The sequence below is a fragment of the Plectropomus leopardus genome, chromosome 13 (assembly GCF_026936395.1).
Source record: "Plectropomus leopardus strain MGB_pleo_1.0 chromosome 13, ASM2693639v1, whole genome shotgun sequence".
In the NCBI taxonomy this organism is placed as follows: Eukaryota; Metazoa; Chordata; class Actinopteri; order Perciformes; family Serranidae; genus Plectropomus; species Plectropomus leopardus.
Genome location: NC_142188.1, coordinates 5,776,040 through 5,803,404, shown reverse-complemented (window position 1 = coordinate 5,803,404; position 27,365 = coordinate 5,776,040). Strand labels below are relative to the sequence as shown.

The window sequence follows — 27,365 nt, the reverse complement described above, 5'->3', positions numbered from 1 at the left end:
CCTTCAGTTTTTTTCAACTTGTCGACTCTCTGGGAGATTTTTCTCTTCGAGGAAAAAGAGGAAGCCACCCACTCGTTTACCTCCCACCAGCTCTGACTCTCCTACTTTGCTTCCTTTCTTGCAACTCACTTCCATCACTCCCACTGCTTATCTCTTTCCTTCCTTTCTCTCCTCCACCCTCTATCCTCCCTTGCTTTTTTCTCTCTCTCTTCTTTCTCCCAAATCTTTCCCTGCACATGTTGCACTTTTTTTTTCTTTTTTTTGTTTTAGAAAAGCTGAAATCTAGCATTTTAAAATGTAACTGTCCTAAAAAGGGCCGCAAAATCATGAACTGCCTGTCTCCTCCATACCTTCATCCAATGGTTTTACTCCTCCCTCCCTCCCTCTCTTCCTTTACCCTTTTTTTTGGCCAGAGGAACAGCTGCTTCCTGTTTCCCAGGCCCTGCAGGAAGTGAGGTCGTGGTGAAAGTGGAGTCGACAGGAAGGACGCGAGAGTGAGCGTTTTAGCACGGAAAAGATCTCTGACAGAATGGAAGGAAATAGTAAAGAGAGTGTGTGTGTGTGTGTGTGTGTGTGAGGGTGTGAGGGTGTTTAATCTCTTCAATGAAAGTGTGTGTTAATCAGTTTGTGTATACATGTCACAGAGAGGTTGATGTGATTTATTATCTATTTAACTGAAACAAAAAGCTGAAATCAGCTTCAATTTCCTCCTATTATTATATCTAACTCTAATTTCTGGACCTGGATTTTGATTTAAATGTGTTTTCACAAGTCCAAACACACATCTGGATCTCTTGATACAGAAAATAATCCTCTGATGCGTCTCCACTTCAACATTCATACCTGTTTTTTTTTTTTTAAAAAAGAAAAAATCAACTTGAGCTGTTTCAATATTCTTTTGCTTTTCAATTTTCTGTGACTATAGCAGCTGAAATAAGCAGCTCTGGTTCAGTAAACTCCACCCATCTGCTGCAGCAGGGGGATGAAAACAAACACCCAAGAATTATATCATTGTGTGTGTGTGTGTGTGTGTGTGTGTGTGTGTGTAAGGGCAGATCCCTAAAGGCAGTGATGTCATCCCAAAGAAACATCCACACCCTGGTGACATCACTCCCGCCGGACAGAGAGGACGTGAAAACAGCTTCATAACTGATTATTGCTCATTTCCATTAATTCAGTGAAGGAGGAGCCAGAAAGAGGAGACAGAAAGAGGAGGTGAAACGTGTGTTTGTGTGTGTGTCACCGTCTGCAGTGATGTGTTCATGAACTGCTGTCTGATCAGATTATTCTTATTTTTCTTTACGCATTTAGGCTGCATAGAAAAACCGTGTTAAAACATGAATTTGGGGGGAAACCTGCACATGCTGCAGCTCTGTGTGCGACATCAACTGAAGTGCAGACTGGATTGTTATCTCGTGAAGGTAAAGAGCGCCATCTCGTGGCAGAAAAAAAGTAAAACAAAACGCAACAAGTGTTGAGTGTGAAAGCGTGGTTCAAAGGTCAGACTGCAATTTGCACACCAGGTGAAATACATTTTGTCCAAAATACACATTACAGTTATTCAGATTTCTGGCATTTTAAGCTAAATAAACAAATAAAATAATAATAATAAATGAATTTAAAAAATAATAAAATATATGATTTATTTAGTTAATGCTCACTCTGCATATTTATGAATACACTTTACGAAAACTTGTAATAAAAAAATAATTGTCTTAATAGTAATCAACTGGGGTGTCATGGTTACATGTAACAGTTTAAACCTTTTATTTAACCCTATTTTTCTCAAAATGATTTTTTTCCACAGCTGAACCAAAAATCTCCACTTCAGTAATACTTACATACACTAAAACGCAAAAGTTTTACTTGCACCTATATTCTACGACTTTTTATAGATGTTTTTCTATAATAAATAAATCAGTCATAGCTTGATTTATTGAAACATAACATTTCAGAAAACTTGTAATATAGAAAATACTTACTGTAAGGAATAAACTGGGGAAGTTTCATGATGGTCTCTATAAGTTAAAATGTCCCTTGACTGAAGGATTTACATTGTTTGTGATGAATATACAGTAAATTAGCTATATATATCTTAATTTAATTAGATGAACCATCAGCTTTTCTAGGAAATCTTCTAGCACAAAACAAGTTGATAGAAAAAAATCGACAGATAAATAGTAATAACGATAAATTAAACAATACAAACAACATGAAATAATGAAAACACTGACATCAACAACAACACACACATAAGGACTCTTTCACGATCGTAAACCACACGTCTTTTACAAGCATCACCTGTGCAAAATGAACTTAAAATCAAATAAATTAACACTGCAGCCCACGAAACATGATGTCAAAGTCCACATTTATACTCAGAAATAAAAGTAAATACACTCAAAAACAAGAACAAGTACATTTATTTTGTAGTGTTGCAGTATAACAGTGTACTCACATCTCCTCCACCATGTCAGCAGGACCCTGGACCTGTCCCACCACCGTCCCACCGTAGGTGTTCTTCACCCAGCCGACCAGACCGAGCTGCAGACCCTGCTTCTCCGTGTACTGCAGAGAGAGAGGAAGGGGTTAAAGCTGTACTTGTATGATAAAGTTTTCTTATCATAACAGGAAAAAGTAATAACAGAAAAAGTCACTTGGTTCATACTTCTGCGTTGAATCTACGCCGTTGGTACGGCAGATTTTAGGCATGTTAACTGGGGGATCAGTATGAGGTTTTTCATTTAATTAATTCTTAAAACTTTTATTATCACACAAGATTAGATAAAAACAAGTAGATAATAACAAACATGAGAACTGTGCAGGAGAGGTGAAGAAACCTGAAGGAGCTTAAAGTAAAAAGTAAAAACCTCCCCTCTAAAATTTACAATCTATTCAGAAACAAACATTATTCTCTCCTTAACAATAAAACAAACCAACAAGCAGTTATGATAAACATAAACAGAGCAGACACAGACACAACACACATCCATACAGTGATACATTAAATACAGCACAGGTGTTTTTTTCACGTTAAACTTAAATGAGAATGATGAAGTTTTCACTGAGGACTGGTGTTACAGAGAAATAGTGTATTTCAGGAGAGTTGTGCCGTAAGAGGGGAGATAAATGTCCTCTGCTTGTCTTGTTGGATATTAATGAATATCAGAGTTCATTAAAGCAAAGTTATGAAATATATCTGTAAGCTGTGCTTTTGAAACATATATTTATACATAAAAACATTAGTTTGATAAATATTGATATTAAAAATGGACAGTAGATTTAATTTCTGGAGCAGATGATGATTCCCAGCATCTGTAACTACGACAATATGGAAAAAAACAGAGCATCAATAGGAATAAGCAACACTATTGACAAAGGTGAAGGTTTTGTTTGTACATTGGGAGGGGGGCATGTATTGAGCAGGGGCGTCTGGTGATCCTCCCTGAGGAAATTCAGCTGAAAGTTAAAAAATATCAAAATATAAAGGAATACAATTCAATAAAGCTCTCAGGCGTTCTGTATTGTTTTCAAATATTTATCCAGCTGATTCTCAGCCTGTGAGCTTGATTTATTCTTCTTCCTCTCCTCCTTTGTGTCTGTTGTTTGGAAACATAACCTTTCAAAAGTGCAAACAGTGGCAAACAGACCATAAGAATGACTTTGCACTGTAGAGTTGGTTCTTGTGTAAATATTTGCATTACATATCTGAAATATCCCGATTTGTTAAACACTTAAAACATAAAGAAAAGGCCTGTATCAACAAACCACAAGGTTATTGAAATATCCGGGAATTGGGAGCCTCAGGTTACAGATCTTTTAGTGCAAAAAGAGAGTTGGAGAACTGAAATGTAGCTGAAATGTAACTCTGGAGGCAAAGTTGTGGCAACGGGAGCAAAAAGTGAAGCAAAAAGGGAAACTTACCATTCTGAAACAGACTCCTGTGGAAATTTAAGAGAGAGAGAGATTTTATAATGTTATTGTTCATTATAATTGTACACTTTCTATTAATATGCTTTGACGTCATTGTATTTTATAGCCATGCCAATAAAGCCGTTTAAATAGAAACTGAAAACTGAAAAAATAAAGGGAGGGAGAGAGAAAATGACATGAAATGTGTAATCAGACAACAGCAAATATTAATAATAACAGCCAGTATATAGAAATAAAGTATCTGTGTTTATGTATTTTTAATACATGTCTTATTATTGACTATTTCCTAATAATGACATTAAATCTGAGGCTGCAGGAAGTGTGATTGCGGTGAGTTCCTGTCCCGCCTGCAGCAGCAGAGCTGAGCTCGTTCCTAAATTAAGCAGCAGATCAGTTTACCGCCTCGGCTCACACAGCGCTGCAGAAAGGAGAGGAAGAGGAGGGAGCAGAGTTAAAACATACACACCCTGAACGTGACCGAAGATCTCAAAGTCCACAGAGACCAGTTCGGTTCCTGCTGAGTCACCTTTAGACATCCTGAGAGAAAACAAAAACTGTCCCTTTAACAGGAGAGCAGGGTAAAGAGCGGGGGATCCTCTCTGTGCTCTCTCCCTCTTCACCGCTCTGCACCAACATGGGCATGTCTTCCTCCTGAATTTTTAAAGGAAAATCTCACCACAGAGGACGCCAGCATTGATGGTATCTGTAGTCCATTAAAACAACAAAAACTACAATACTTTGTTGCTGGTTATATTGGGAGATATTCGGCGCCACAGGTTTTCAGCTGATTGTGGCTCATTGTCGGGACTCTCAGCTGCATTTTGGCACCAGAGAGCCGTGTAATTTGAAACAACCCTGTGAGAGCAGTGAGAGTGAATCAGAACAGCAAAGATGTGAGCTGGACAGATCAACAATGAGCTGAAACTCACTATAAAGCGCCGCAAAGCTGAGGGAAGCTGCAGATCCAGCTGATCATCCTCTGCAGGAGCATCACTACCACAGACACCTTTCATATGATCTATAATAAAAAAATGTGAGTGACAGCCCTCACAATAAAAAGCTCTGAGTTTTTAATGAAGGTGTCACAGAAGATGTGAATATGTTGCATCTTTATTTGGCTTCACTGACAAATTGTGCCAGATTTAGGCTGCTGGGACATGAAAGATCAAATATGTCTTAAAGCAACATTTTATTTCCAGATCTGAAAAATAAAGAAAGTGAAAGTGTCTGGAAACATGAATGAATGAATGAATGAATGAATGAATGAATGGACATACATGAACCATTTAAAAGTCAGACAAATGTTCAACTCTTAATTGTCCACTAGATGTCAGTCAGACCCCACAGAACCCAGCACTTTGACTCTCTCTCTCTCTCTCTCTCTCACACACACACGTGTGTGTGTGTGTGTGTGTGTGTGTGTGTGTGTGTGTGTGTGTGTGTGTGTGAGCGTTTGCATGCACATTCTTGGATGACTATATTCGTGAGGACCAATTTCGGTATTAAAATTTCAGAGTGAGGACATTTTTGGAAACAATTTTTTTTTTAATAAATCATATTTCTGAAGCGCTGGGTTCATAGACTGTACATGAAGATGGATGACACATTTCCTCCCACTTCCTCTTCCTGCCACTGTATAAAAATGACTGCCATATTACGCTGATGACATCATTTGGATCTCCTAAGTGTCAATTTCCTGTCCATAAACCAGTCTGACCAATCACAAGTAGCACCACTGATTGGCATGCACAGCTGTCAATTATGATGCCACACCCCCTCGTTACAGCAGCAAGTAAGTTATTAAAAGCGTATTAGAAAAATGAAAACTCAAGCATCCAGCAGGGTGATAAAACCATCTTTGTAGGCTGAGTTTTTAGTTTTGCACGTCCACAGTCGCCTCTGAGCTGAACGGAGACAGTGAGAGCCCTGAAATGAGGTCTGTGTAAAACGTAAAGCCAGAAAGATGTAACCATGGGCAGCGCGGGTGAGATGTTTTTATGATGTGTTTGTGTGTGACCCATCGGGCGACATTTAAAAAGCATAGCTTTTAATTCGTAAATGTCTGCAAAATGGTAAAACAAGAGGGCGAGATCAGCCGCCATATAACAAAGAAAGTAAATAATTGTGATTGACATGTTATGTTGTTGTTATTGTTTAGAAAGTGCTGCTGACGCATGTATTAGCCTAAATGCTTCAAGCTAGAGGCGGATGGTCCTGAGTTAAATGTCACGCTGGCGCTTTCACGCAATCTATGTGAAAAAACACGGCTTCTGCTAACATGGAGGGGGCGGGGCTTATAACATATACAGCAACCAACCACTAGAGGGTGATCAAAATGTCTTGGCTTCACTTTTGGGGAGTTCACGTCTTCCATCTTTATTATGCAGTCTACGGTTGGGATTTGCTTTAGAAAATTATGACATTTTCAAGATTTTTACAAATTAAATGTTTGAAAAGTAGGGACATTTCGTACAGTCGTCACCCGTTAAAAGAGCCGTTTGAGGGTCAAAATTTAGGCTAGATCAGACAAAGTTTGTGTTCTGGTTGCTCGGTTCACTTCCAAGTCATCTAACTTTTGTCTGTCATGGTTCGGGTAAAGACCACATTTTGTTAGTGCACGTGCATGCATTACAAACAGTTAATATGTCAGTGTGTGTTTGTTTTGAAAAGAGGCTTATTTTGAACATATGTCTGTATGTTCTACATACTGTATGTACATATGTATGTGTGTGTCTGTGTGCAAACCATCAAGGAAAACACTCAGCAATCAGACCGTCACGTCCCTCTTTAAGCCCTCTAATACCACAGAACACACTGTAATCTCCAACACACACACACACACACACACACACACACACACACACACACACAGAGAACATTCAACAATTAGGGCAAACATACAGTCTCTAACGCCCCCTACACACACACACACACACACACACACACACACACACACACACACACACAGTAATGTAACAGTGGTCTATTCTGTGAGAGTGTCAAAACAAACACCAGGAGCTAAAGAGGCTGCAAATCCAACACACTGCTCACATTTGTGCTTCAGCACAGCGTCCATCTGCACTGATTGATGCTGGCTTTTTGCACCGGTAAGTAAATATCTGACAAGTTTCATAATTTAATGTACAATGTGAAGGACTGACAGAGCTAGAAGAAAATAAGACTTTTTTCTCTGACAAACATCAGGAAAGTAATCATTTTTTACAACCCAATGAGAGTTGATGTTTGCTGGAACTAACTAACCAAAGCTCCTTCCCTGCTGCACAAAAACCCACTAACACCTGCTAACATCTCGCTTTTTCATCTAATGGGTAAGATTACATCGGCACTCACTCCTGGGTCAAATGACTCCGCTGTAGTCTTGGATATCAAACATCTCTTGCTCCAATCGGCACTGATGGAAATACAACATCCCGGTGGACACGCTAATTTTATCAGTTTAGATAAGAATGTGTCGCTCCCCAAAAATAGTTTCAAAGGAATGCCATGATGTTTTTGGAAATATGCCTACTTTCTTTCTTGATGACACCTAAACGAGAAGATTGATGCCACTCACATCTCTCTACTGTAGATCTGAAGCTGACCAGTCATGAAACAGTCCAGCACATAATCGCTTATAACATGGTGCTTTTTTTTTTTGTATAGCTGCTGGAACAAATACTAAAAGCAGCTTTGATAAAATAATCAGACATGATCTGATGTAAATATTCATGTCACAAATTTACAGATGAAACAAAAACATGCAGGCTTCAGTCAGACTAACAGCAGCTGAAATGCTGATGATGCGACGAAGCTGAGTCATGATTTGTTCCTGCTCCGTTCTGACGCTTTAACCTTGACTTCTGCATAACCTGAACACACACACACACACACACACACACACACACACACACACTTTTTTGTAACTCATCTTCAGCCGAAAGCCAAAAAGCTTGAGTTTAGCACAGACAGCCTGAGGTGTGTGTGTGTGTGTGTGTGTGTGTGTGTGTGTGTGTGTGTGTGTGTGTGTGTGTGTGTGTTTGTTTGTTAACGTCTGAATCAGCTCCAGAAGTTAAACTGTCCAGCCTGACTGGTCGTCCCTCTGAGCATCAACACTAAGGGACCCAAAAAATGTAGCATTAACACACACAAACACACACACGACTATGTTCCACTCATCTCCCGTCACCCAAATTTCACTAATTAAACGTTTTCATTTCCTCCACCACAGACATTTCTGATTTTCTCTGATTAAGAGACCATGAATAAATATCACCGAGAAACTGCTCTGTTAACGCAGGTCATGCCTCCCTTTGTGTGCATCGAGCCAGAGAGCAAACAGTTATGTGCAGTGTGTGAAAATTACGTTTTTTTAAAGATTGAACACTGATGGACTGAAACAGAGCATGTTGTGACTTCAGGTATGATTTAATATCTATCTTTTCAATAAATTTTGACTTTCAGATTCTGCACACTCTGGAGTTAACTGTAATTGGAAATATTTGGATCACATCAGCTGTGCCAGGGAGACGATGACACTGCAATTTTGAAAATAGCCACGTGAAGTTAAAGGACTTAGTTTTGTGTTTATATGTGTGGTTTTTACTCAGACTGGGAAATCCCACAATCTTTAAAAAGCATTAATGTTAGCTCAAGCTGGCTCAGCAGGAACTAAAAATCTTATCTGTAGATAATTATTAAGGGTCTGTCTACTTGCTGGAGTAGTAAAGTAGGTTTCATTACATACAAGTCTTCTAACATGACTGTTTAAACATTTCTAAGGTCTATCATCAAATGTACACAAAGTATTACAGTACTGATTGTGCAGTAAAATGTTCCCGGTCAGTGTTTTCCTATTCTATCTGATGTTTTTGGATTATTATTACTGCTGCACTAACTAATGTTAATGTACTACTGTACTACTGCAGCTGTTTAAGGTTGTGCTTATTTTAACGTCTTTATAGAGTGTTGGATATTTTAATCCACAGCGTCTTCATATTCTATAAAATCATATGTTTGTAGCGTGGCTCAGATGAAGCTCTCCCCAGTGCCCTTCCAACGCTTTTCTGCCGGTAAAAACAAACAAACAAACAAACAAACAAACAAAACATAAACAAATCTGATTTTGGGTAGTACCACAAAGTACCTGCACTGCATATGTATGTTTACCTATACTATCTATAGTAAATAGTTTGTGTCAAGTGAACACAACAGTTTGGACAGGGACTCAGAGATTCATAGGAAATAACACACAGACTCCAGTTAACAGCTCGCCAGTCTGAATCCTGGAGGACGCCAATCCCCAGCAGAAGCCAGGAGGTCAGAACGTACCGGAACATCAAGTACGTACAGCACGCCTCAACGCACGCATGCACGCACACACAAACACACAAACACACACACACGCACACACACATATACACACACACACACACACACACACAGCCAACCTGCATCCCAGCATGCATCTGTGTGCATCAACAGGATGAGATCAAAGCAAGAGTTAAAACATGGAAAATACACAAAGGCAGAATGTAATGTTACACAAATAGATGTAAAGATGCGCGCACACACACAGACACACTGCTACTGTAGTATGTTCCCTCTCTGCTCCGTGTTGTTCTTCCAGGAAGTCACTACTTCCAGGAAAAAATAGTCCAGCACATTACCGTCGTAAAATAAGTTCTTGTTTGTGCATTTTGTTTTTAAAAAAGATTAAAATAAGATATGGTGATTAAAGAGTAATTAAACCTGAACCACTTTTTTTTAGTGCAACATATATGGGTATTTTGTAGTGTAGACTGATTCAGGTCTAACTCTTGACATTTGAGTGTAAAGTATAAAAATGATTCATTTTGTGTTATAAATATACATAGTAAATTACCTCTAAAGGCTGAAACCTGAGTATTGCAGTTGAGTTTTGCTATTGGCTGATCCTGGCAGCAGGAGCCCAATGTCATCACCAACCATGCCCGCTGTTGCTACCCCATCACCGCCTTTTCCCCAACCGACTACTTAATGTGTGTAGCAGGGAGGTGCTGTGGATTGAGGGGCTGCACGGCTAGGTGACTGGGTTTGTCTTAGCCCCACTACCAACCTTGCCCATTTTTGAGACTTTCTCCTTTAACACTCAACAAAAGAGGCAATCAGGCCAACGTTGGGGAGTTTAGTTACTCTTTAAAAAGCTCTAACTTCAGGGTAATTTCAGCATTTTTCAACCTGGACCCGATGTTCCCATGTATTTGTTTCTGGGGGGCAGAGGCATATTTCTTTTACTAGTCCTGTAACGTTATTCCCAGCACTCAAAGTCACCGTCTTTTGTAGCTCAGCTGGTAAATGCTTATTGCACTGAACAGTTATTTGAAGCTGCAGGAAACACAGTCAAGTCTGACTGATAAATTGTGTTAAACTGTGATAAGCTATCTAAGGAGGCAGGTCCAGGGACAACCCACAAAGCTCATTACTTTTAATTAGCCTCACCTTTATAATGTCGTTACAGGCAGCATACAGCACCGCCACTGGTTGTGACGGCAGCACACACTACATCACCACCCCGACGCGACACCAGAAGCAGAGGTTTGTCTAACTCTCTCTCTCTCTCTGCCAGGGGCCGGTGTTGTGGCGACAGCTGGGGACTCTGACATGAAGCCAAGATGATAGCTACTGTAAAAATATTTATGATGCACTACCACAACACACACACACGACCACCTCCTCCACACACTCATAAACACTGAGCATATGTATTTGCAAACACTACAATGTGTTTAAGCTGTTCGTCACATAGATATGCTAAAGGGTGCACCACTATGAGATGCTGGGAAGTATCAGTATTTGACCACCTGGGAATGAGAGCAGTTTTATATTTCATATACATTTGGCTGTCTATAAACTATATAAGGTGGATTTAATGACTTGCATGTGTTGGTGTTGTGCACCAATCAACACACCTTAAACATCAATATTACAACTTTGATAATTTGCCTTTAATTAATTATCAAACAACTTTTGATAATTTGCCCCCCCCCACACACACACACACATTATGTGCATTCATGGTGCATTGGAAAGGGCTGTCTTACTGTACACAACTACATCTGAAAGCCATCTTAAAGCCCTCCTCAGTGGATGTGGCATTTGCTCAGTTGCCATGGAGACAGTTCAGTTGTCATCACATGATCTGAATTTACTCAGTGAGAAAATAAGTCGCAAAAGAGATTTTATTAAATGATATTCAGTCATCCGACACTTGTGGTTCCTCACCTGTGATATCATTCGACATACAGATGGAGGACCACACACACACACACACACACACACACACACACACACACACACACACACACAAACACACATGCACACGCACAAAAGCAATGTGTGCACATCCCTATTTTTCTATTGAAGTGTCAATTTGTGTGTTTATATGTCTGCGTCTGTGTGTGTGTGTGTGTGTGTCTGTGAGTGTGTAACTTAGTGCATGTGTCCACGTGCCTTGTGTGTGTGTGTGTGCATGTGTTCACACTCGTCCCTACAGTATGTGCTTCACTGTGTATGTGTATGTGTGAGTGTGTGTGTGTGTGTGTGTGTGTGTGTGTGTGTGTGTGTGTGTGTGTTTACACTTGGATGAGCCTTCTGTTCGGCGTGCAGTCGCTCTCAGTGAGCTGGGTTTTTAGGTCGCAGTGTTCTTTCTGCCACAGCCGTGCTCATGCACGCTCACACACACACACACACACACACACAAAAAAAAACACAGAGCTACGTCAGGGGAAGATGTTGGGCGCTATTAGGCGCCGGGCTGCCGAGTTTGGGTGGGTAGGGGTGGGGGCGGGGTGTGTGTGTATGTGTGTGTTTAGGGGGTCCCAGAGGTCTTGTCATGCATACGGGCACAGAGCCAAGCTGAGAGGGTGTGTGTGTGTGCATGTGTGTGTGTGTGAGAGATGCTGTAGGGTTTAAAGCCTCCACTGCTGTGTAACATGTCGACTCTTTTTAGTAATGTCATCCAACACACACATACACAGTAACATGCTGGACTCTTACATTAGCATGACCCCTACACACACACACACACACACACACACACACACACACAGAGTAAGTGAAACAATAAGCGCTAAGGATTCTCTGATTGGATGTGACTCGACAGCAGCAGCGTACGGTCTCAGATGCATTAAGACTACAGGATGTATATTAGATACATTACGGTCATTGGGTTCATATTCATCAACGTCAGATAATTTACTCTATATCACGTTTTATCTTGCCTCAAGGGTCTTCATTGCAAACGTTTCACATTTAGTGAAGTAACTCGCTCTATGGCGAACATGTTGGAGGTCAGATTACCTTCCTCAGAATGAAACACACACTGATTTTTGACTAAAAACTGACTATTTTATCTCTGATCCATCTGACCAGCTGGCCGCGAGTTTCATGCTTATAAACTGAAAGTAACGATGAGCTGGGTCTGCTGACGAGCTATGAATATTTCACCTGTTTAGCTGTGTTATATAGATAAGGAAAACAACAGTAAAGTGCCTAAAATTATACACTTAAACTGTGGCTCATGCAAAAAACAATATAATAAAATCAGATGTGAACACTCGTTCTCTCACACGTGTATATATACCAATAACTATATATAAATCAATATATATATACTGGCAATTGCTTTAAAATTGCAATTTTCAGAAATACTCTCAGACAAAATATTACAGACATGTTAAACAGAGTCACATTGCTGTGGTTTCATTATCCTTCCCTTAATGACCTGCATATATTAACAAGGCTTTGGGTAAAACTGAAGTGAATGATGAGTGTGTATGGGAATATTTCCTCTCATAATAATGTCTTTGTCTTTGTCTTTTAATTTAATGGATTATAGAATGGCATTTTTTCTAGCCCCTGGAGGGCTTTAGGCAATTCTCCTTCACACTCTTTCTTATTATGTATTGTATATTCTTAAGTCCATATGTGGAAATAAAGAAATAAAATGAACACACCTGAAAAATCGCTTCTAAACTGTGAGTATATTTATGGTTCAGTTTTTCATTGACGAATTTGAAGCCAGGACATGCTTTTTATTTGTTGTTATTTTTAGAACAAATATGATCAAATCTGTAATATTTCAACCATTATATCCCAGAAAGATGCATGTATATACTTTGCATATTAAACCTCACCATTATTCCTTTTTATTAAAAGTGAAAATGTCACACTAATTACAATAAAACTAAAAATATCAACTTAACGTATTTACAAGCATTAATTTGGGACAGATGGATGACGCAGTTTACAATGGCTGATTTGTGTCAACTAGACATGCACATGCACAAGTGTGTGTGTGTGTGTGTGTGTGTGTGTGTGTGTGTGTGTGTGTGTGTGTGTGTGTGTGTGTGTGTGTGTGTGGATGTGTTGCCAACCCTAGTTACCAAATTGACCTTAATCAAAGGACACAGGAGCAGTGGGCCGCTATAACACACACAAACCTGCAGGGTGGGCAGGAGCTGACACACACGGACAAAACACACACATTCACACACAGTCATGCATGCACATGTGCGCACACACACACACACGCACACAAAGCAGAGTGTTAGCCAGCGGCTGTGTTTGAGAGAAAAAGCAAAAGAACATTTGTCCGGTCAGTTGGTGTCTGACTCCTCAGAGTCCAAACAGTACGCAGGATGCCTTTGTGTGTGTGTGTATGTGTGTGTGTGTGTGTGTGTGTGTGTGTGTGTGTGTGTGTGTGTGTGTGTGTGTGTGTAATAGAGTGGGATGAAGGATGTTTATCCTAAACAAATATTTATCCCATTCAGATCCAGTTGATTTGTGCAGCTGTGCGTCATATACAAAGTCTGTGCAGACCAACAGCGTCCAAAACTGAGCAAAAAGTGAAAACTAGAATTAGTGTTACACAACTGAATCAGATGTTTTCTGATCTGTTTCAAAGATGGTGAGGGGTTTGATTTTCAGTTCAGGGAAAAATTTATCATTTTAAAAAAAAGACGGAAAAAGAACATATCAGCTGTCACAGGAAGCATAGATTTGAGGTACTATGGCCTTACTCCTATATTTATGTAAATATAAAGCAACTAATAGTTACTACTGGCCGTAGTTATGATGATGGGAATATAGGAGGCAGTCAGGTGACGTAGCATAAAGAGCGACAAAGCCTGTACAGGGAGGAGGTTGGAGGGGATGGATGGGTCAAACAAATACAGGACTTTCACCCAGAAAACTGCTTACAAGTTAACTAACCTAACTTATGTCATGTAACATGTAGTTATGGCATTTTAACTTGACCGTTTCACAACATTTAATGTGTACCTTCTGGCTTACTGGTAGTTTAGTTTGTGCTGTCTGAAACATTATAATGACAGTGAAAACAACCGATAACAGCCATTTAACGGGCTGATAACACGCTAAAGAGGTGATTTGATCATCTGCCATTAGGACTGTCACAATAAACACAGTATGACAAGTTACTGGGCAGCTATTTTTTTTGGTTGACAACGGTTGAAAACTAGTTAACTTGGTAAAAAAAAAGGCACTGCAGCCACTCAGCACTGTCACTTTTTATCTTGCCATCCAATGACAGTGGAGGAGTAGCAGTACAAATAGCCTGCCACAAAGACCTATGCAACATTACTGGACAACAGCAGCAATGGTGGAGAAATTAATACAGAAATTAAACACACTGGTGGGTTTGTCGTCCTGCCATTTTCAAACTGAGCTAATTTAAAACAGCTCTTTATATTCTCTACACCCACCAAGTCAAAAGTGATGTTTCTCTTGAGGCTTCCACAATAATTGATTGAAATGTAACATATGCACAATAGCTGTAGGAGCATTAAAATTCATATTTTCTTAAACATAAAATTACTATTTTTTTGCGATTTCCGTTTCATACCAAAACCTGAACTATTACTTTCTCAGTGTTTAAACATTGTAAACATCATAAACTTTTAAGTAAAAGTTAATACATAATTTTCACTCAATATTTATAAAATCGCATGTTTACCTCCTTTGTAAAATATAACCAACCACCAAAGACAAAGTTTTCATTTATGACATGATTTTTTTTTAAAGAGTTAAGATTTTTTTACTACACTGGCACTCATTTTACCAGACTAGGTGTCGTGTTTCTGAATGGCAGATGTCTCACATCGGAAAAAATCTTTTCCTCCTCAGGTGGAGTTCTTCGCCCTCTACCCACAAACCCATTAACTATGATGCAGTCGTCACCACCTCTTTCCCTGACCTCACCATCACCCAGACCTCGCGCCCTTAGTTAATTCCTGCTGCTAAATCCTGAGTTCGCCAGTCAAGGAGCTAAAGCAGCGCTGAGCTGCAGCGTCTCAGGAGCTCAAGCGTTTGTCCCTCAGCTCCCCCTCATGAATAACTTAGATGTTGTACCCGCCACACACCGATCGCAGGTCCCAGCAGCGGCCGCACAAACGATCACACTGTGATGCATAATTCACTGCGTCCATAATCTATATTTCAGAGGAGGCTCTGGTGCTTAACACAACCGCTTAGCCAGAGTTTAAAGTAATCGTCTCTTTCCGTCCAGTTTGTTTGTACACTGAGAAATTCACAGTTTGTCTGATTTCAAAGAATAACCGTTTTTTTATCCCAAAATCCAACAATAAAATACAATTCTGAAGCTTGTGATGACAAGCTGCGAACATTTGTAAACTGCACTCTGGTCCTTGTCAGCTCCAGTCTTCTTAAAATTATGAATGAAAGTCTTAAAATAACAAGGCAGCGTCCGATACAGTGTTTTTTTGTTTGATTTTAAATAAACAATAATATTAAAACTTCCTGAAACCCAACAGATCACCATGGATGACCTGCTCGAGCTAGTTCTAAGCACCACACATCATAATGTTAAGTTTTTGCGCTTTATTAGCTCGGTTAGATTCTCATCAATTCAATCGTTCAGTTCATTTTCCGAAAAAAGCACCAAAGTGTAATTCATTCACATTTACTGGCACGGTAAAAAAAAACCACCCGGTAGACCCAACACACGTTGGAGAGATTATATATTTAATGAGCTCCTCCTGAGTTCCCCCAGGAGGAGCTGTACAGCGTTGCTGAGGAACATCTGGAGTAGTTTGATCAGCCTCCTGCCTCTGCGACCTCGCCACGTACAAGCCGACAAAAACGGACGATGAACAAGAGACAAAGAAGGAAAAATAGGTGGTTATTTGCTGCCCTTGGAAATGGTCAATTCTCTGTTTATTTATATTCCTTCTGTTCGTAAGGGAATATAAGTAAACATTTTAAATAAAATTCATCCAAGTTGTAAATATTGTCGAGTGACGTCCGTTGCTAACTGTATGCTCAGCACAGCTCTGCCAATATCTGCTGCGTCCTCTTCTGCAGTTTTTAAAAAACATTTACATTTCTGCTCCTTTGATGAAATGAAAAATATCAGCAGATGAAAACAGTTTTTCAGCGTAAACTGATGACGAGACTAACACTTCAAGCGTCAAGCGTCAAGCTACGCTTTGAAACAAACAAAGATATTGCAGTGACTTTCTAAACTCTGATGGGAGAATTGCTGCTTATTTTTGTGAATCTACTGACTGACAGACAAGAAACATATTTTTTGTGCCCATCCAGGCCCACCTGTAGATCCGCCTCTGACGTCTTCACTAGCTTTTTGTACTTTTGGACAAACAGGTTAAAAGGTCGCTGATGTGCATTTCTGGGGCATCCTCCACATTTTAGAGCCATTGTACTCGGACATTAATATTGAGTTTGAACATCTAATTAGACACTGAGTATAAGAGATTGTCCTCTGCCTGTTTTTTAGTAATACAAGGTCTCTGTGTTTGTGTGTCTGCTGTGTTTTCATGGTTCTGTGTTTTTATCTTTGTTCTGTTTTTATGGGTCTCTGTTTCTATCTCGGTTCTGTCTACAAGTTTTTAATGGTTATTTTTGTCTTTTTTATTGTTTTTATAGTTCTGCATTTCCATCTCTGTTGTGGCTGCATGTTTTTATGGTTCTGTTTCCTTTTTCTGTTTCTATGGTTCTGTGTTTCTATCTGTTCTGTTGACAAGTATTTATAGTTCTGTGTCTCTATTTTTGCTGTTTTTTTTGTTTTTTTACCTCTGTTCTGTCCTATTTTATTGTTCTGTGTTTCTATTTCTGTTCTGTCTGCATGTTTTTTTATGGTTCTGTGTTTCTACTTCCATTCTGTTTTTATCATTCTGTGTTTCTATCTCTTTTCTGCCTGAATGTTTTTATGGTTCTGCTTTTTTGTCTTTGTTCATGTTTTTATCGTTCTGTGTCTCTATCTCTGTTCTGTCTGCGTGTTTTTATCGTTCTGTGTTTCTATTTCTGTTCTGTTTTTATCGTTCTGCATTTCTATCTCTGTTCTGTATTTTCCAGCAGAGCGGCTCCGGCTCTCCCTCCCCCCCTCTGTCTCGGCTCGGCTGAACTCTATCTGAACTTGAACCCTGGATGAACTTCGCTAAACTGACCCATTAATCTACTTTGGGTGAAAGAGGGCTGTACGGTGGCCCATGAGGGACACCTCGAGCTGGTTCAGAGTCAGCAGCAGCAGAAACACCTGCTAATCACCAAACACGTGCACGTCAGGCAACAACACACAAAGGAGAGCAGATTGCATAAGAAGAGGAGGAAGGGAGGAGAGTTGCAGTATAACAGTGGATTTACTCTGGGAGGATGAATGAACAACTGATGCAAAGTTCAAACCTGACAAACTTTAATTGTATTATTCGATGGAAACCGTTGAAACACAATGTGATCAAATGATTTCTGTCAGAAAAAACGAACAAAAATTGTGCAATTTTAGTTTATCTCTACTGGTTTCTCTTGGAAAAATAACATCTGGGAGTTTGTTAATTGTATCATATTAAATATAATTGAAAAGGAGGGATGAGTTCAGCAAACCACCTCATATTAATCATCAGTGCAATCCAATTAAATATGACCTTGCTGGGAGAAACACTTGCAGTTATGTTTGCATTTCAAACGATCACTTTACATGTATATGTATATATTTATATTTAGATAATTATGGACTGAGGCAGTGACTATAGATATCATTTAATTTTTCTCTAAACTTCATAATTTGTGCTTTCTGCAAAGCTGAATGAACAGCCAGGAGGGTAACAGAGGGTAAACTGTGTGTGTGCGTGTGTGTGTGTATGTGTGTGTGCGTGCGTGCGTGCGTGCGTGCGTGCGTGCGTGCGTGCGTGTGTGTTCAAGCCTTCTGCCTCGTTAAGTGGATGATGTGGTGTGAAAAATGTGTCATGACATTGTGGAAGGTAATAAAACACAAAATACTGTTTTGGTACAAATGTGCAGCTGGCGATGAATCCCTAAGTCGCTTTCACTCTGCACAGATTAAACAAACAAGATGCATCACTGCAAGATGCAATTTTAGACTCCAGACAGAGATTCCAGACTTCATGCTGGGCTAGAATAACCCTGTCCTGACACCAGCTGCGTTCATCTATAAAAATGTTGAGCTGAAATGTAAAAAAACATAAAAATAAAGCACTGTTTTAACTTTAAAAAGTTAGTCTCTGGGCTGCCTTAATTTTGCCTTAATTTTTTTTTAATTAAGTTGACTGAATATGAGAAGACAAGTTGGATCATTATGAAATTACCTCAACTTGTCTTCTCAAATTCAGTCAACTTAATTCAACTTATGCATTTATTTTTGCGAAATGCAGTGATAACAGAACGTGGAAACAATTACAACAACATATAAACAGTCAAGAGAGACCTACAATGACACAATGAAAGTAAAGACAGCAGAACAAAACAATACAAAACAAAACAAGGAATACAGCATATGCTTTAAGTGAAAGGTAACAGAGATATAACAAAAATACGTACAAAGATTAACAACTTAAAATTTAGAAACAGCAGCTCAGTCACGTTTTTAAAGGTAAAAATGTTTCCTTTTATAGCACATTCCTTTCATGCACTTAAAGATTTTAAGTGAACAGTTAGTTATGTTTTCACGGATATGAATGTGACCTTGCTTAGAGTAACATGCAAGTGTCCTTTAAACATGCAAAATACTCACATATGCATGCACACACACGCAAACATAAAATGCATGTATGCACAACTACACAAACGTGAGGTTCATTCACCAACCTGGCACCGCCAACCACACACAAACTCACAAGCCCCGATTTCATCACTGTTTTGCCAATGTAGGTCAGTGTGTGAGCATCCCAAACACAACAGCGAGAGAGGCGAGGTGGGGGGGAGGAGGAAAACATCCCAGAATGAATCAACCAAATGTTTTGATTTGTAACGGACGCTTCGTTGTCTCTGTGCCTCGTGGCAACATGGGTGCTCTGTCGCTGTGCCAACCAGGCCTGCCTTCCTCCTCCTTCTCCTTCTTCTCCTCCTTCTCTCTGCCCTAATCTCCTCCCCCTCCTCATTCTCTCAATGACATGTCTGTACATGTGTCCCCGGACTGGACTGTGTGTGTGTGTGTGAGTGTTTGTGTGTGTGTGGGAAAAGCCTTGCGGGGGTTACATGTATGAATGCACATGTACATATATTCTGTGTGTGTAGTGATGTGGGAGGAGCAATGTGTGTGTGTGTGTGTGTGTGTGTGTGTGTTTAGTGGGTGTTTTGACTCCAATGCAGTGCTATTAATAGCTGTAAACTTCGGATGACCCCGAAGCTGCCGGCGAGTCAGCCTGATTTAGTTTGGCGTCTCTCGGTGTAACGGCTCAGGCTGTAATAATATAGCCAACACGCAGAACCAGGACCCATCTCATCCCTGCACTGTACTCTCCAGAGGGAGTTACCGCGGTACAGTACCGCCGCCTCGCTCCTAACACGCTTTGACAGGAAGTAAGTCCCTGTCCACTGTCCTCATTTCTCCACTGAGACTCCCTCCTCCTCCTCTCTAAACAGTTTAGTTTGAACTTTAAATCATTTTGAGCTGGATCACGTCAAACTCGATAAGCGAATATGATACCGTTCGCCGATGATGCTGTCATATCTGTCACAGTCTGTTTGAATTTGGGTGGATGACAGACCAGCATAGGTACCTGAAAAGCAAAAAAATCAGGTTGAGAGGTCTTTGTCAAACATCCAGCGAGAGCGTTTACAATCCTGGAAATCCAGTTAGTGACGACAGCCGCAGCTTCGACCGTGCGACCTTCAAAACTGATGACAGAGGTCAATCAAAGACTCGCCGCAGAGGTCAGAGGTACGGCTGTGGAGATGAAGCGGCATCTCATGCTTGAAAAACAACATTGGTGATCCTTCATACTGACTGACAGACTGTCGCATCTCATCATAGTTTTGCACAAACTATTGATGAATTATGTGACATATTTTACTGGTTCATTAAACAGTCAACAACCTCTGAATCTCTAGAACAATATTTCGGAGGTCTGAAGGTATCCAGGTTTCCATGTTTTTGAGATGATTTTATGATCACGATAGAGCTCGATGTTTTCCAGATAAATGTTTAATTAAAAGCTGAACCATCTCTTAGAAAACTGACTGCAGCAGCTGCATTAAAGCAATTCTCAACACAAAAATAAGAATCAAAAGTCCTCTCCGAAAGGCTATAAAAAGGCAGTTTGTAGTTTTATCTTTGATCAAGAACTACAAAAACTTGGGGTGGAAAAAAATAGGTTTTACGAATGAAGTTCTAAAGTTTTGAGAACATTTTTCCAAGAGAATAATGTCGGTAAGGATAGTAAAATACAAACTAGTTGTGAATATAAGTGATTTCTCCATTGTACTTCTGGAAAATATGAATATTTTACAAACATTTTATCATCAAGAAGGTTGAATAACTGTATTGTAGAAGATACTCACATCGACTTTTCTATCATTAAGAGTTTCTTAAAGGCTATGATATGTTTTCATGCAAAATTGTTCTTTTTTGCAGTGCTCTGTGCATCACTCCCTGCAAATCCCTGGAGCGCTGTGCAATTCATTTGAATTAAGTAGAAAGTTTGTGCCAGCAGGTTCACGTGGCATAAAATACAATTAAGGATGTTATGTCGTAGGTGTACTAACTGATCAGTTCACAAAAGTGATCAGAAATGCGGAGTAAAAAGGTAGTAGATAAAAACATTGGATTTTAAGACAGCATTCCTTGGGGAATATCTACAATTTGAATTATTCTGGTCAAAAATAAGAAAATTACACTCATATTAAAGGATATTTTTTTAAAGCTTATGAACATATAACAGTCCTCAGACTAAACATACGTCCTGCTGAACATGATGTCCATGCAGTTTCTTGGATGCTTTCTTAAGAGCCGCCGAAACAAATCCAGGCTGCAAACACTTAGAGGAGCAGCTGGTCTCAGTGGGAACTGAATCTGTAATCCTGCCAGTGTTAATTCTGCGCTTTTCCCCATTTAGCTCAACTTACATGTGTAGCCCTCGATGTACACAAGTGCGTTGGAGGTTGTGACATCATTATTTCATACTTTGATATCATTATTTTATATGGAGATTAATGATTTACAGGCATTACACTGCACACCCACACAAGGACCGCCCATATTTGAATCAGTCATGTGAAAAACTGAAAACTCTCTCTCATGTGCACTTTAATCCATGTGATATGGCACTGCAAACCTAAACGCAGCTACTAAGCAGTAAAGTTAATCGACTGACACACACAGAATACACTGCAATAAGAATGCAGCTGGATGGACCAGAAATTGTGATCAGCAGGCGTAAATGGCATTTGTAAAAGTGTTGCAAGATTGAACTGACAAAAAGTAACCCAATCAGAGTCAAAATTGGTTCAATTGCCATAAAAGTTGACCAACATTTAATGGTGACTCAGAAAAAGATTAGTTACATGTACTACGTAAATGTATTAAGAAAAACAATCTGTCCTTTTGCCTCTCTCTGACTGAACTCAGAACCCTGTCGAACTCGATCATACACACAAGGAGTTTACACACACACACACACACACACACATATATGCTGTCAACAAATCCCATGAAAACACAAAAACCAAACCAACAATGAATGCATTAACAAGTACTGTGTGTCTATCAAAGCCTGATATATCCTCTTCCTCTGTGCCTTAGAGCTCCAAACACGATTGAAAACACATAAGTGAGCCACACTGTCGCACTGGGGGACATGTTGCTTCATCACCATGAACACACATACTTCAGATTAACACCATAACAAACATACTGCTGCCACAAATACTCACTAAAACACAGACTATGGATTAATCCACCGCTGAAAATAGTCCCCAACAAAAGCACTATTCCCTCCTGTTTGTTATAATAATCATTTATTTAATATGTGGGTTTCCATTAACCCTTAAACTGTGCAAATTGAAATTGTAAATGTAAAATACGCCTACTGGAAACACATTAATTTTGAAAAAGCTCTGCAATTCTGCAATGGAAACACTTTTTTTCACTTTTATAGGTCACATGATGAACAACAGAGTCCCCACTGTCTCAGCCACTACTCTGCACTCTGCACAGGTAGCCAGTTTATAAATAGCTACAGCTATATGTGCTTTTCATGATGCAGCAGACTCTACAAGAGGTGTTAGTGCATCGCGTAACTCTTCAGAAGTTGAGCAGATCATCAGGAAATATTAAATCCACAATTCCTCTGTGAAATCGTGGACTATCACCTCCCAGAAATCCCTCATATGTGGCCCCTCCCACATAAAAGGGGCTTGCCTTTCCATTATCGCTCACATAACTCACCTATGTTGATTCATTCATTCATTCATATTTGGTTTGTTGCCTTTTGTTGCGGCGGCTGCAAAAGAAAAACCTGCTCATGTTTTGAACATCCATCGTCATGGTTACTGGAACGTTATCGTGAGAGGAGAAGTCATATAAAATCACAGTCATCTCGCAATTGTGTTTTAACGACATTTCGAAAATGTTGCTTACATTTTGCGCAAATTTGTAACAGAAAGCCGTCTACTGATGGTGTAAAAAAGTCAATAAAGCAACAAATGTTATTCACCGCATCAAAATATGAGGCTGATCAGTCGAATACTTTGTGAGATTAACTGCAGACGGATGGAAACACTCGTGCACGCACACACACGACCAAACACATGACCACTTAAACCTGGTGGAGATAATGAAACTATCCTAGAGTTGTTCTTCCATCAAAGGAAAGTTGATATCAACAAAATTACAAAGTGTTGGCACAGAATAAGAACCCAGCTGCTGTGTGCTCCACACAAAGCAAAAATGATCAGAGGTGTCACTGAAATCTTATTGTGACAATTTGCCAAAACCAAGAGATTCAACATTGCCTTTGAAGAGGTAAAGTTCTGCAGGCGTCGTCATCCTGTGGCTGCAGTTTTGGACACAAGCAAGATGAAAAGGAGCAAAAAAGAAGCAGATGTGTGAAGAGGGAACATTTGTGGATGAAAACAGCTGATAGTTTGGTGACCGGAGCTTTAAATCTCCGTCCTGCGGTGTCTCCTCTCCTTGATGACTAAATTGGATTTACAGGTGAAATCGATCACAGATCAGACCTTCAATGTGATTCACCTCTTCCTAGAAAACAGCAGTTGGTCCTGAAGTTTGAAGCGCTTTCTACAAGCTTCATGAGAGGGAGATGCGCGGTAAAGAGGGTTAAATGAAGGCCGGGAGGTTAAATCAGGTTTCGGCCCCCCTCCTCAGTGAAGAGCTCATGATAGCGGGCGAGTGAACGAGAAGTCAGCCAAGTTCATGTTTTGTGAGACCAGACTCATGATAATCTAACTCTTAAAAGCTGCTCATAAATACTTTTGCTGTTTTGGCAACAGATCTGTAATCTGTGCAGCTGGTGGCGAGCTCAGCGAGCGGAAAAACTGACACCACAGACCGACGCTGAAACTGGAACGGCAGCGTGTGCACACAGAGGAGGAGAAGAAGAGATCTGTGAGGCTCTTCTGTCAGACCACAGAAACTTAACCAACCATTTGATTTGTTAATCACCAACAGGTCCATCAATACAAGTGCACACAGGGTCATTTGTCGGCTCTTTAATGAGTGGGATGATGGACTTGGGTTTTGCCCCAGTGAAGATGATGTCAGAGGACTAATGAAGATGCTAATGTTAGCGTGGACTCCACCACAAGTGCCTGAATGTTGTCTCTCACTGTCTTAACATGTTTGTCTACACGTGTCTGTCCTGTGACGGACTGGGACATGTACCTGGTAAACTCTCGCCAGTCCCCAGGGATCCTGCGCAGGATTAGCAGGATATGAAGGTGGATAGATGGCTGAAATTACCCCTTACGCTGCAAGCTTACAGCACAGCCTGCTGACCTTAATATAAGTGGTTAAGCCCCTGATCATAAATGTAAGCAGTAATTGCGTATAAGCAAGGATGTCTTTAAAGTTACTAATGAAATGTACTCGCCAAGTCAGACAATCTGACAAATTGGAGACAAACAAACAGTTTATCCAGATTAGAGAAACCTCTTGATTTGGAGGTCAAACTGAAGTGAGAACAATTGAATGTCACTAACAACGCCTCAATGTAAATGACACTCTGGTAAAATGTGCTGCTCAGAATCAAAAATATGGCGATTTGTGTTTTGTATTGACCAAAAAGCAGTATTTCAAAATTTCTGACAGATTACTGTTGTGTGACGTTACTTTTAACTTTTGACTCTCTGAATCTGAAAAATGAGCCGCCGAAATGATGCTTCATATAAACAAAGCAAATGGGTTTTTTATCAGTGGTGTAATGTGATGAAATAATTAATACTTTGTTAAAATACTTAAAATAATTTTTATATTTCTGTCAACGTTCCCTTTTACTACACTGAATTTCCTAAATAAAATGTATCTTACTGCACTGCATTTCCCATAAGAATTTTAGTTAGTTACTACAAAGCAGGGAAGGAATGGGAGAACGGATGGACGGACAAAAAAACAAAAACTGGTTTTTGTTCTTAAAATCCTTTAAATTGTAAAAAAGGACCTGTTTTTTCTTCAAGTTTTATGTACGCTCCATTTTTAATGTTGTGCACATGTAAAAAAAAATTACTGCTTGCATTTTAATTAACGGCATTTACTATTATTTACTATTATAAATATATATAATATATAATACATTTAATATCATACATTTGTTTTGATACTCAACTACAGTAAACATCCAATATTTTAAGACTTTCAGTTAAATAATATTCTAATAGGTGACTTTAACTTCTACCAAAGTCATTTTCAGGTAAGATATCTTTCAGATACTTCATCCATCTCTGCTTTTCATGATGCTGAATTAAGCTTCAGACCCGCAAACACACCTCGTACACAAACTGGGACTGGATAGGTTTTTTTCTGAACGTAGGATGTGTATTATGTGGATGTTTGTCACTTAACAGTGTTTGTCGGAGGGGTGTATGGATGTTGTTTTTGATGACTGCTGGAGGGCGACCTTACACATGATTTTTTACGTGTTTTATCTGTACGTATTATATGTCTTAATTCTGTTGACTGATTAGAGCTTGTGGATGCAAGACAGATTTCGGTGAAAACAGACAATAAAGATTGTTCTCACTCTGCCATCATGGGGGATCTGCCAACCTGGTAAAAGCACCTTGAGGAGAGAGGAGGATTCTGGAGGAGCTTACAGCGAGGAGACACAGGTGGACACTATGCAGATGTCTTTTATCAAGTGGCATGGCATAGAAATGCCTCATCTGTTGTCTATTTTATGTCAGCTGCAAGACTGAAGCCTCATTCCCACTGTACCAAAAACCCTGCAAACATCTGGCTTTTTAATGCGATGAGAATGCATTCGATGCATTCACACCCCGTCAAATGACTCTGCAGTAATCATGCATATTTATCGCCTCCGGCTCTGATCAGCATTGACGAGAACACAACATCCGAGTGAACGAGGTAATTTCAGCTCCTTAACTGCCGAGATGCACTGACACACCATCACTAAATACTGTCCGTTTCCTCCTGAGCAGCGATAAAACCTCGATCCGAATACATCTGCACCGAGTCTGAAAGAGAGACTGAATAACGAAGAGACATATGAAGAGAAGAAACCACTGAAAAGTTTTCAAAGACTTCTGTTCCTGCTGCTGTTCTCCTGCATGTGTGTGACGTCGCAAGGACACACCAACAGAACAACCCACACACACACACACACACACACACACACACACACACACACACACACATATACAAGAGCTGACAGAAAGGCAGACTCGTCTGCTGCAGCGGTGTGTTCACTGGAAGGGGGAATGCAGTTGATTGCCTATGTTAAGCAAGTTTACCTGTTTGTGAAAAACCCACATGCATGTGCTAACTATGGTGGGAAAGGGGTATGAGATTATCAAACAAAGGATTTCTTATTTGGCAGCTTTAGCTCTTCATGCAGCTTTTTATCTCACATCTCTCTCTCGCTCTCTCGTCCTCACTGGGGGGAGCTAAGATACGAAAAAAGAGTCATGAGTGAGGGAGGGAAGCAGGGAGACATGTTGGCATAATGAAAAGCAACCCATGTATCAGAGGAAGTGTATGTGTGCTTGTGAACGCAGCCCAAACAGCCTTTGTTGGAGGTTCAGATCCAGTTAAACAGAAACACCATCTGGCACAAAAAAACAGCAGAGATTTAATACGGCAGATTGGAGGAGGAAGACCTCTGTGTGTGTGTGTGTGTGTGTGTGTGTGTGTGTGTGTCTGTGTGTCTGTGTGTCTGTGTGTGTGTGTGTCGTGTGTAATCTGGATTTCAGCTCTGTTGTCATACAAAATCTGCAGCGAGTGTAAACAAACAGCGATCACAGAGCTCAGAGCGTGTCACTGAATGCAGCATGCAAAATCTGTCATCTCCAAAATCCTTAATTAAAATTTTAATGTACATTTAATGTGTTTATGTCAGAGGGATTTTAACGGTTTAAATGTTGACTAATTAACTAATGATCGGACACAGAAAAAATGCTAATTGTCTAAATGGAAAAGCTGGAACTGGAAAATCATTCAGTGATTAATTTATTATCAGACTAGCATTTTAATATTATTTCGTTAATTAACTATAGATTAACTGATAACTTTTTAGTTTTACTCAAGGATACAGACTTCCCCATGATTTTTTTGTTTTGGTTGTGAATTTAAAATCAAACCATTATGTCACGATTAAAATAGTACAGAGGCTACCATTAAGTGTTTACAAATGTAACAGCCTCCCGAGACAGAAGCAGACACAGGGCTGGATTAACAGCCGGGCAAAACTCCAGAGGCCCAGAGAGCTGCAGGCTTACTCAGTCGACTGGTCTGTGATAGTTTACAAAGTATGAGGCACGATAACAACGGACTTAATGACCTCAAGATAGGTGCTGCTTTAATAGCCGATTACTAGAACCTGTCCTGAACTTAGTCGCTGTGCCAAAATCTAGTTTAAAGACCTTGATTCTATGCAGTTAGTGCTGGGCGACATGGAAAAAAAGTCTTA

General features: G+C 39.9%; 1 protein-coding gene across 2 annotated transcripts in view; it reads right to left on the bottom strand.

The window, feature by feature from the left end:
- Nucleotides 1-27,365, bottom strand: part of LOC121966444 (acylphosphatase-2-like) — a 34,676-nt gene that overhangs the window by 4,447 nt on the left and 2,864 nt on the right. Inside the window, exons 2-5 of one of the 2 annotated variants that reach the window (XM_088086803.1) lie at nt 7,983-8,045; nt 4,400-4,471; nt 3,925-3,941; nt 2,459-2,568 (exon numbers count right to left, since the gene is read on the bottom strand). In XM_088086803.1, the coding sequence (XP_087942929.1) occupies nt 2,459-2,568; nt 3,925-3,941; nt 4,400-4,469 (197 nt within the window). In that variant the 5' untranslated portion in view covers nt 4,470-4,471; nt 7,983-8,045. Of the gene's footprint in view, nt 1-2,458; nt 2,569-3,924; nt 3,942-4,399; nt 4,590-7,982; nt 8,046-27,365 lie in introns of those variants that run through there. The other variant, XM_088086802.1, reaches the window with a different exon arrangement.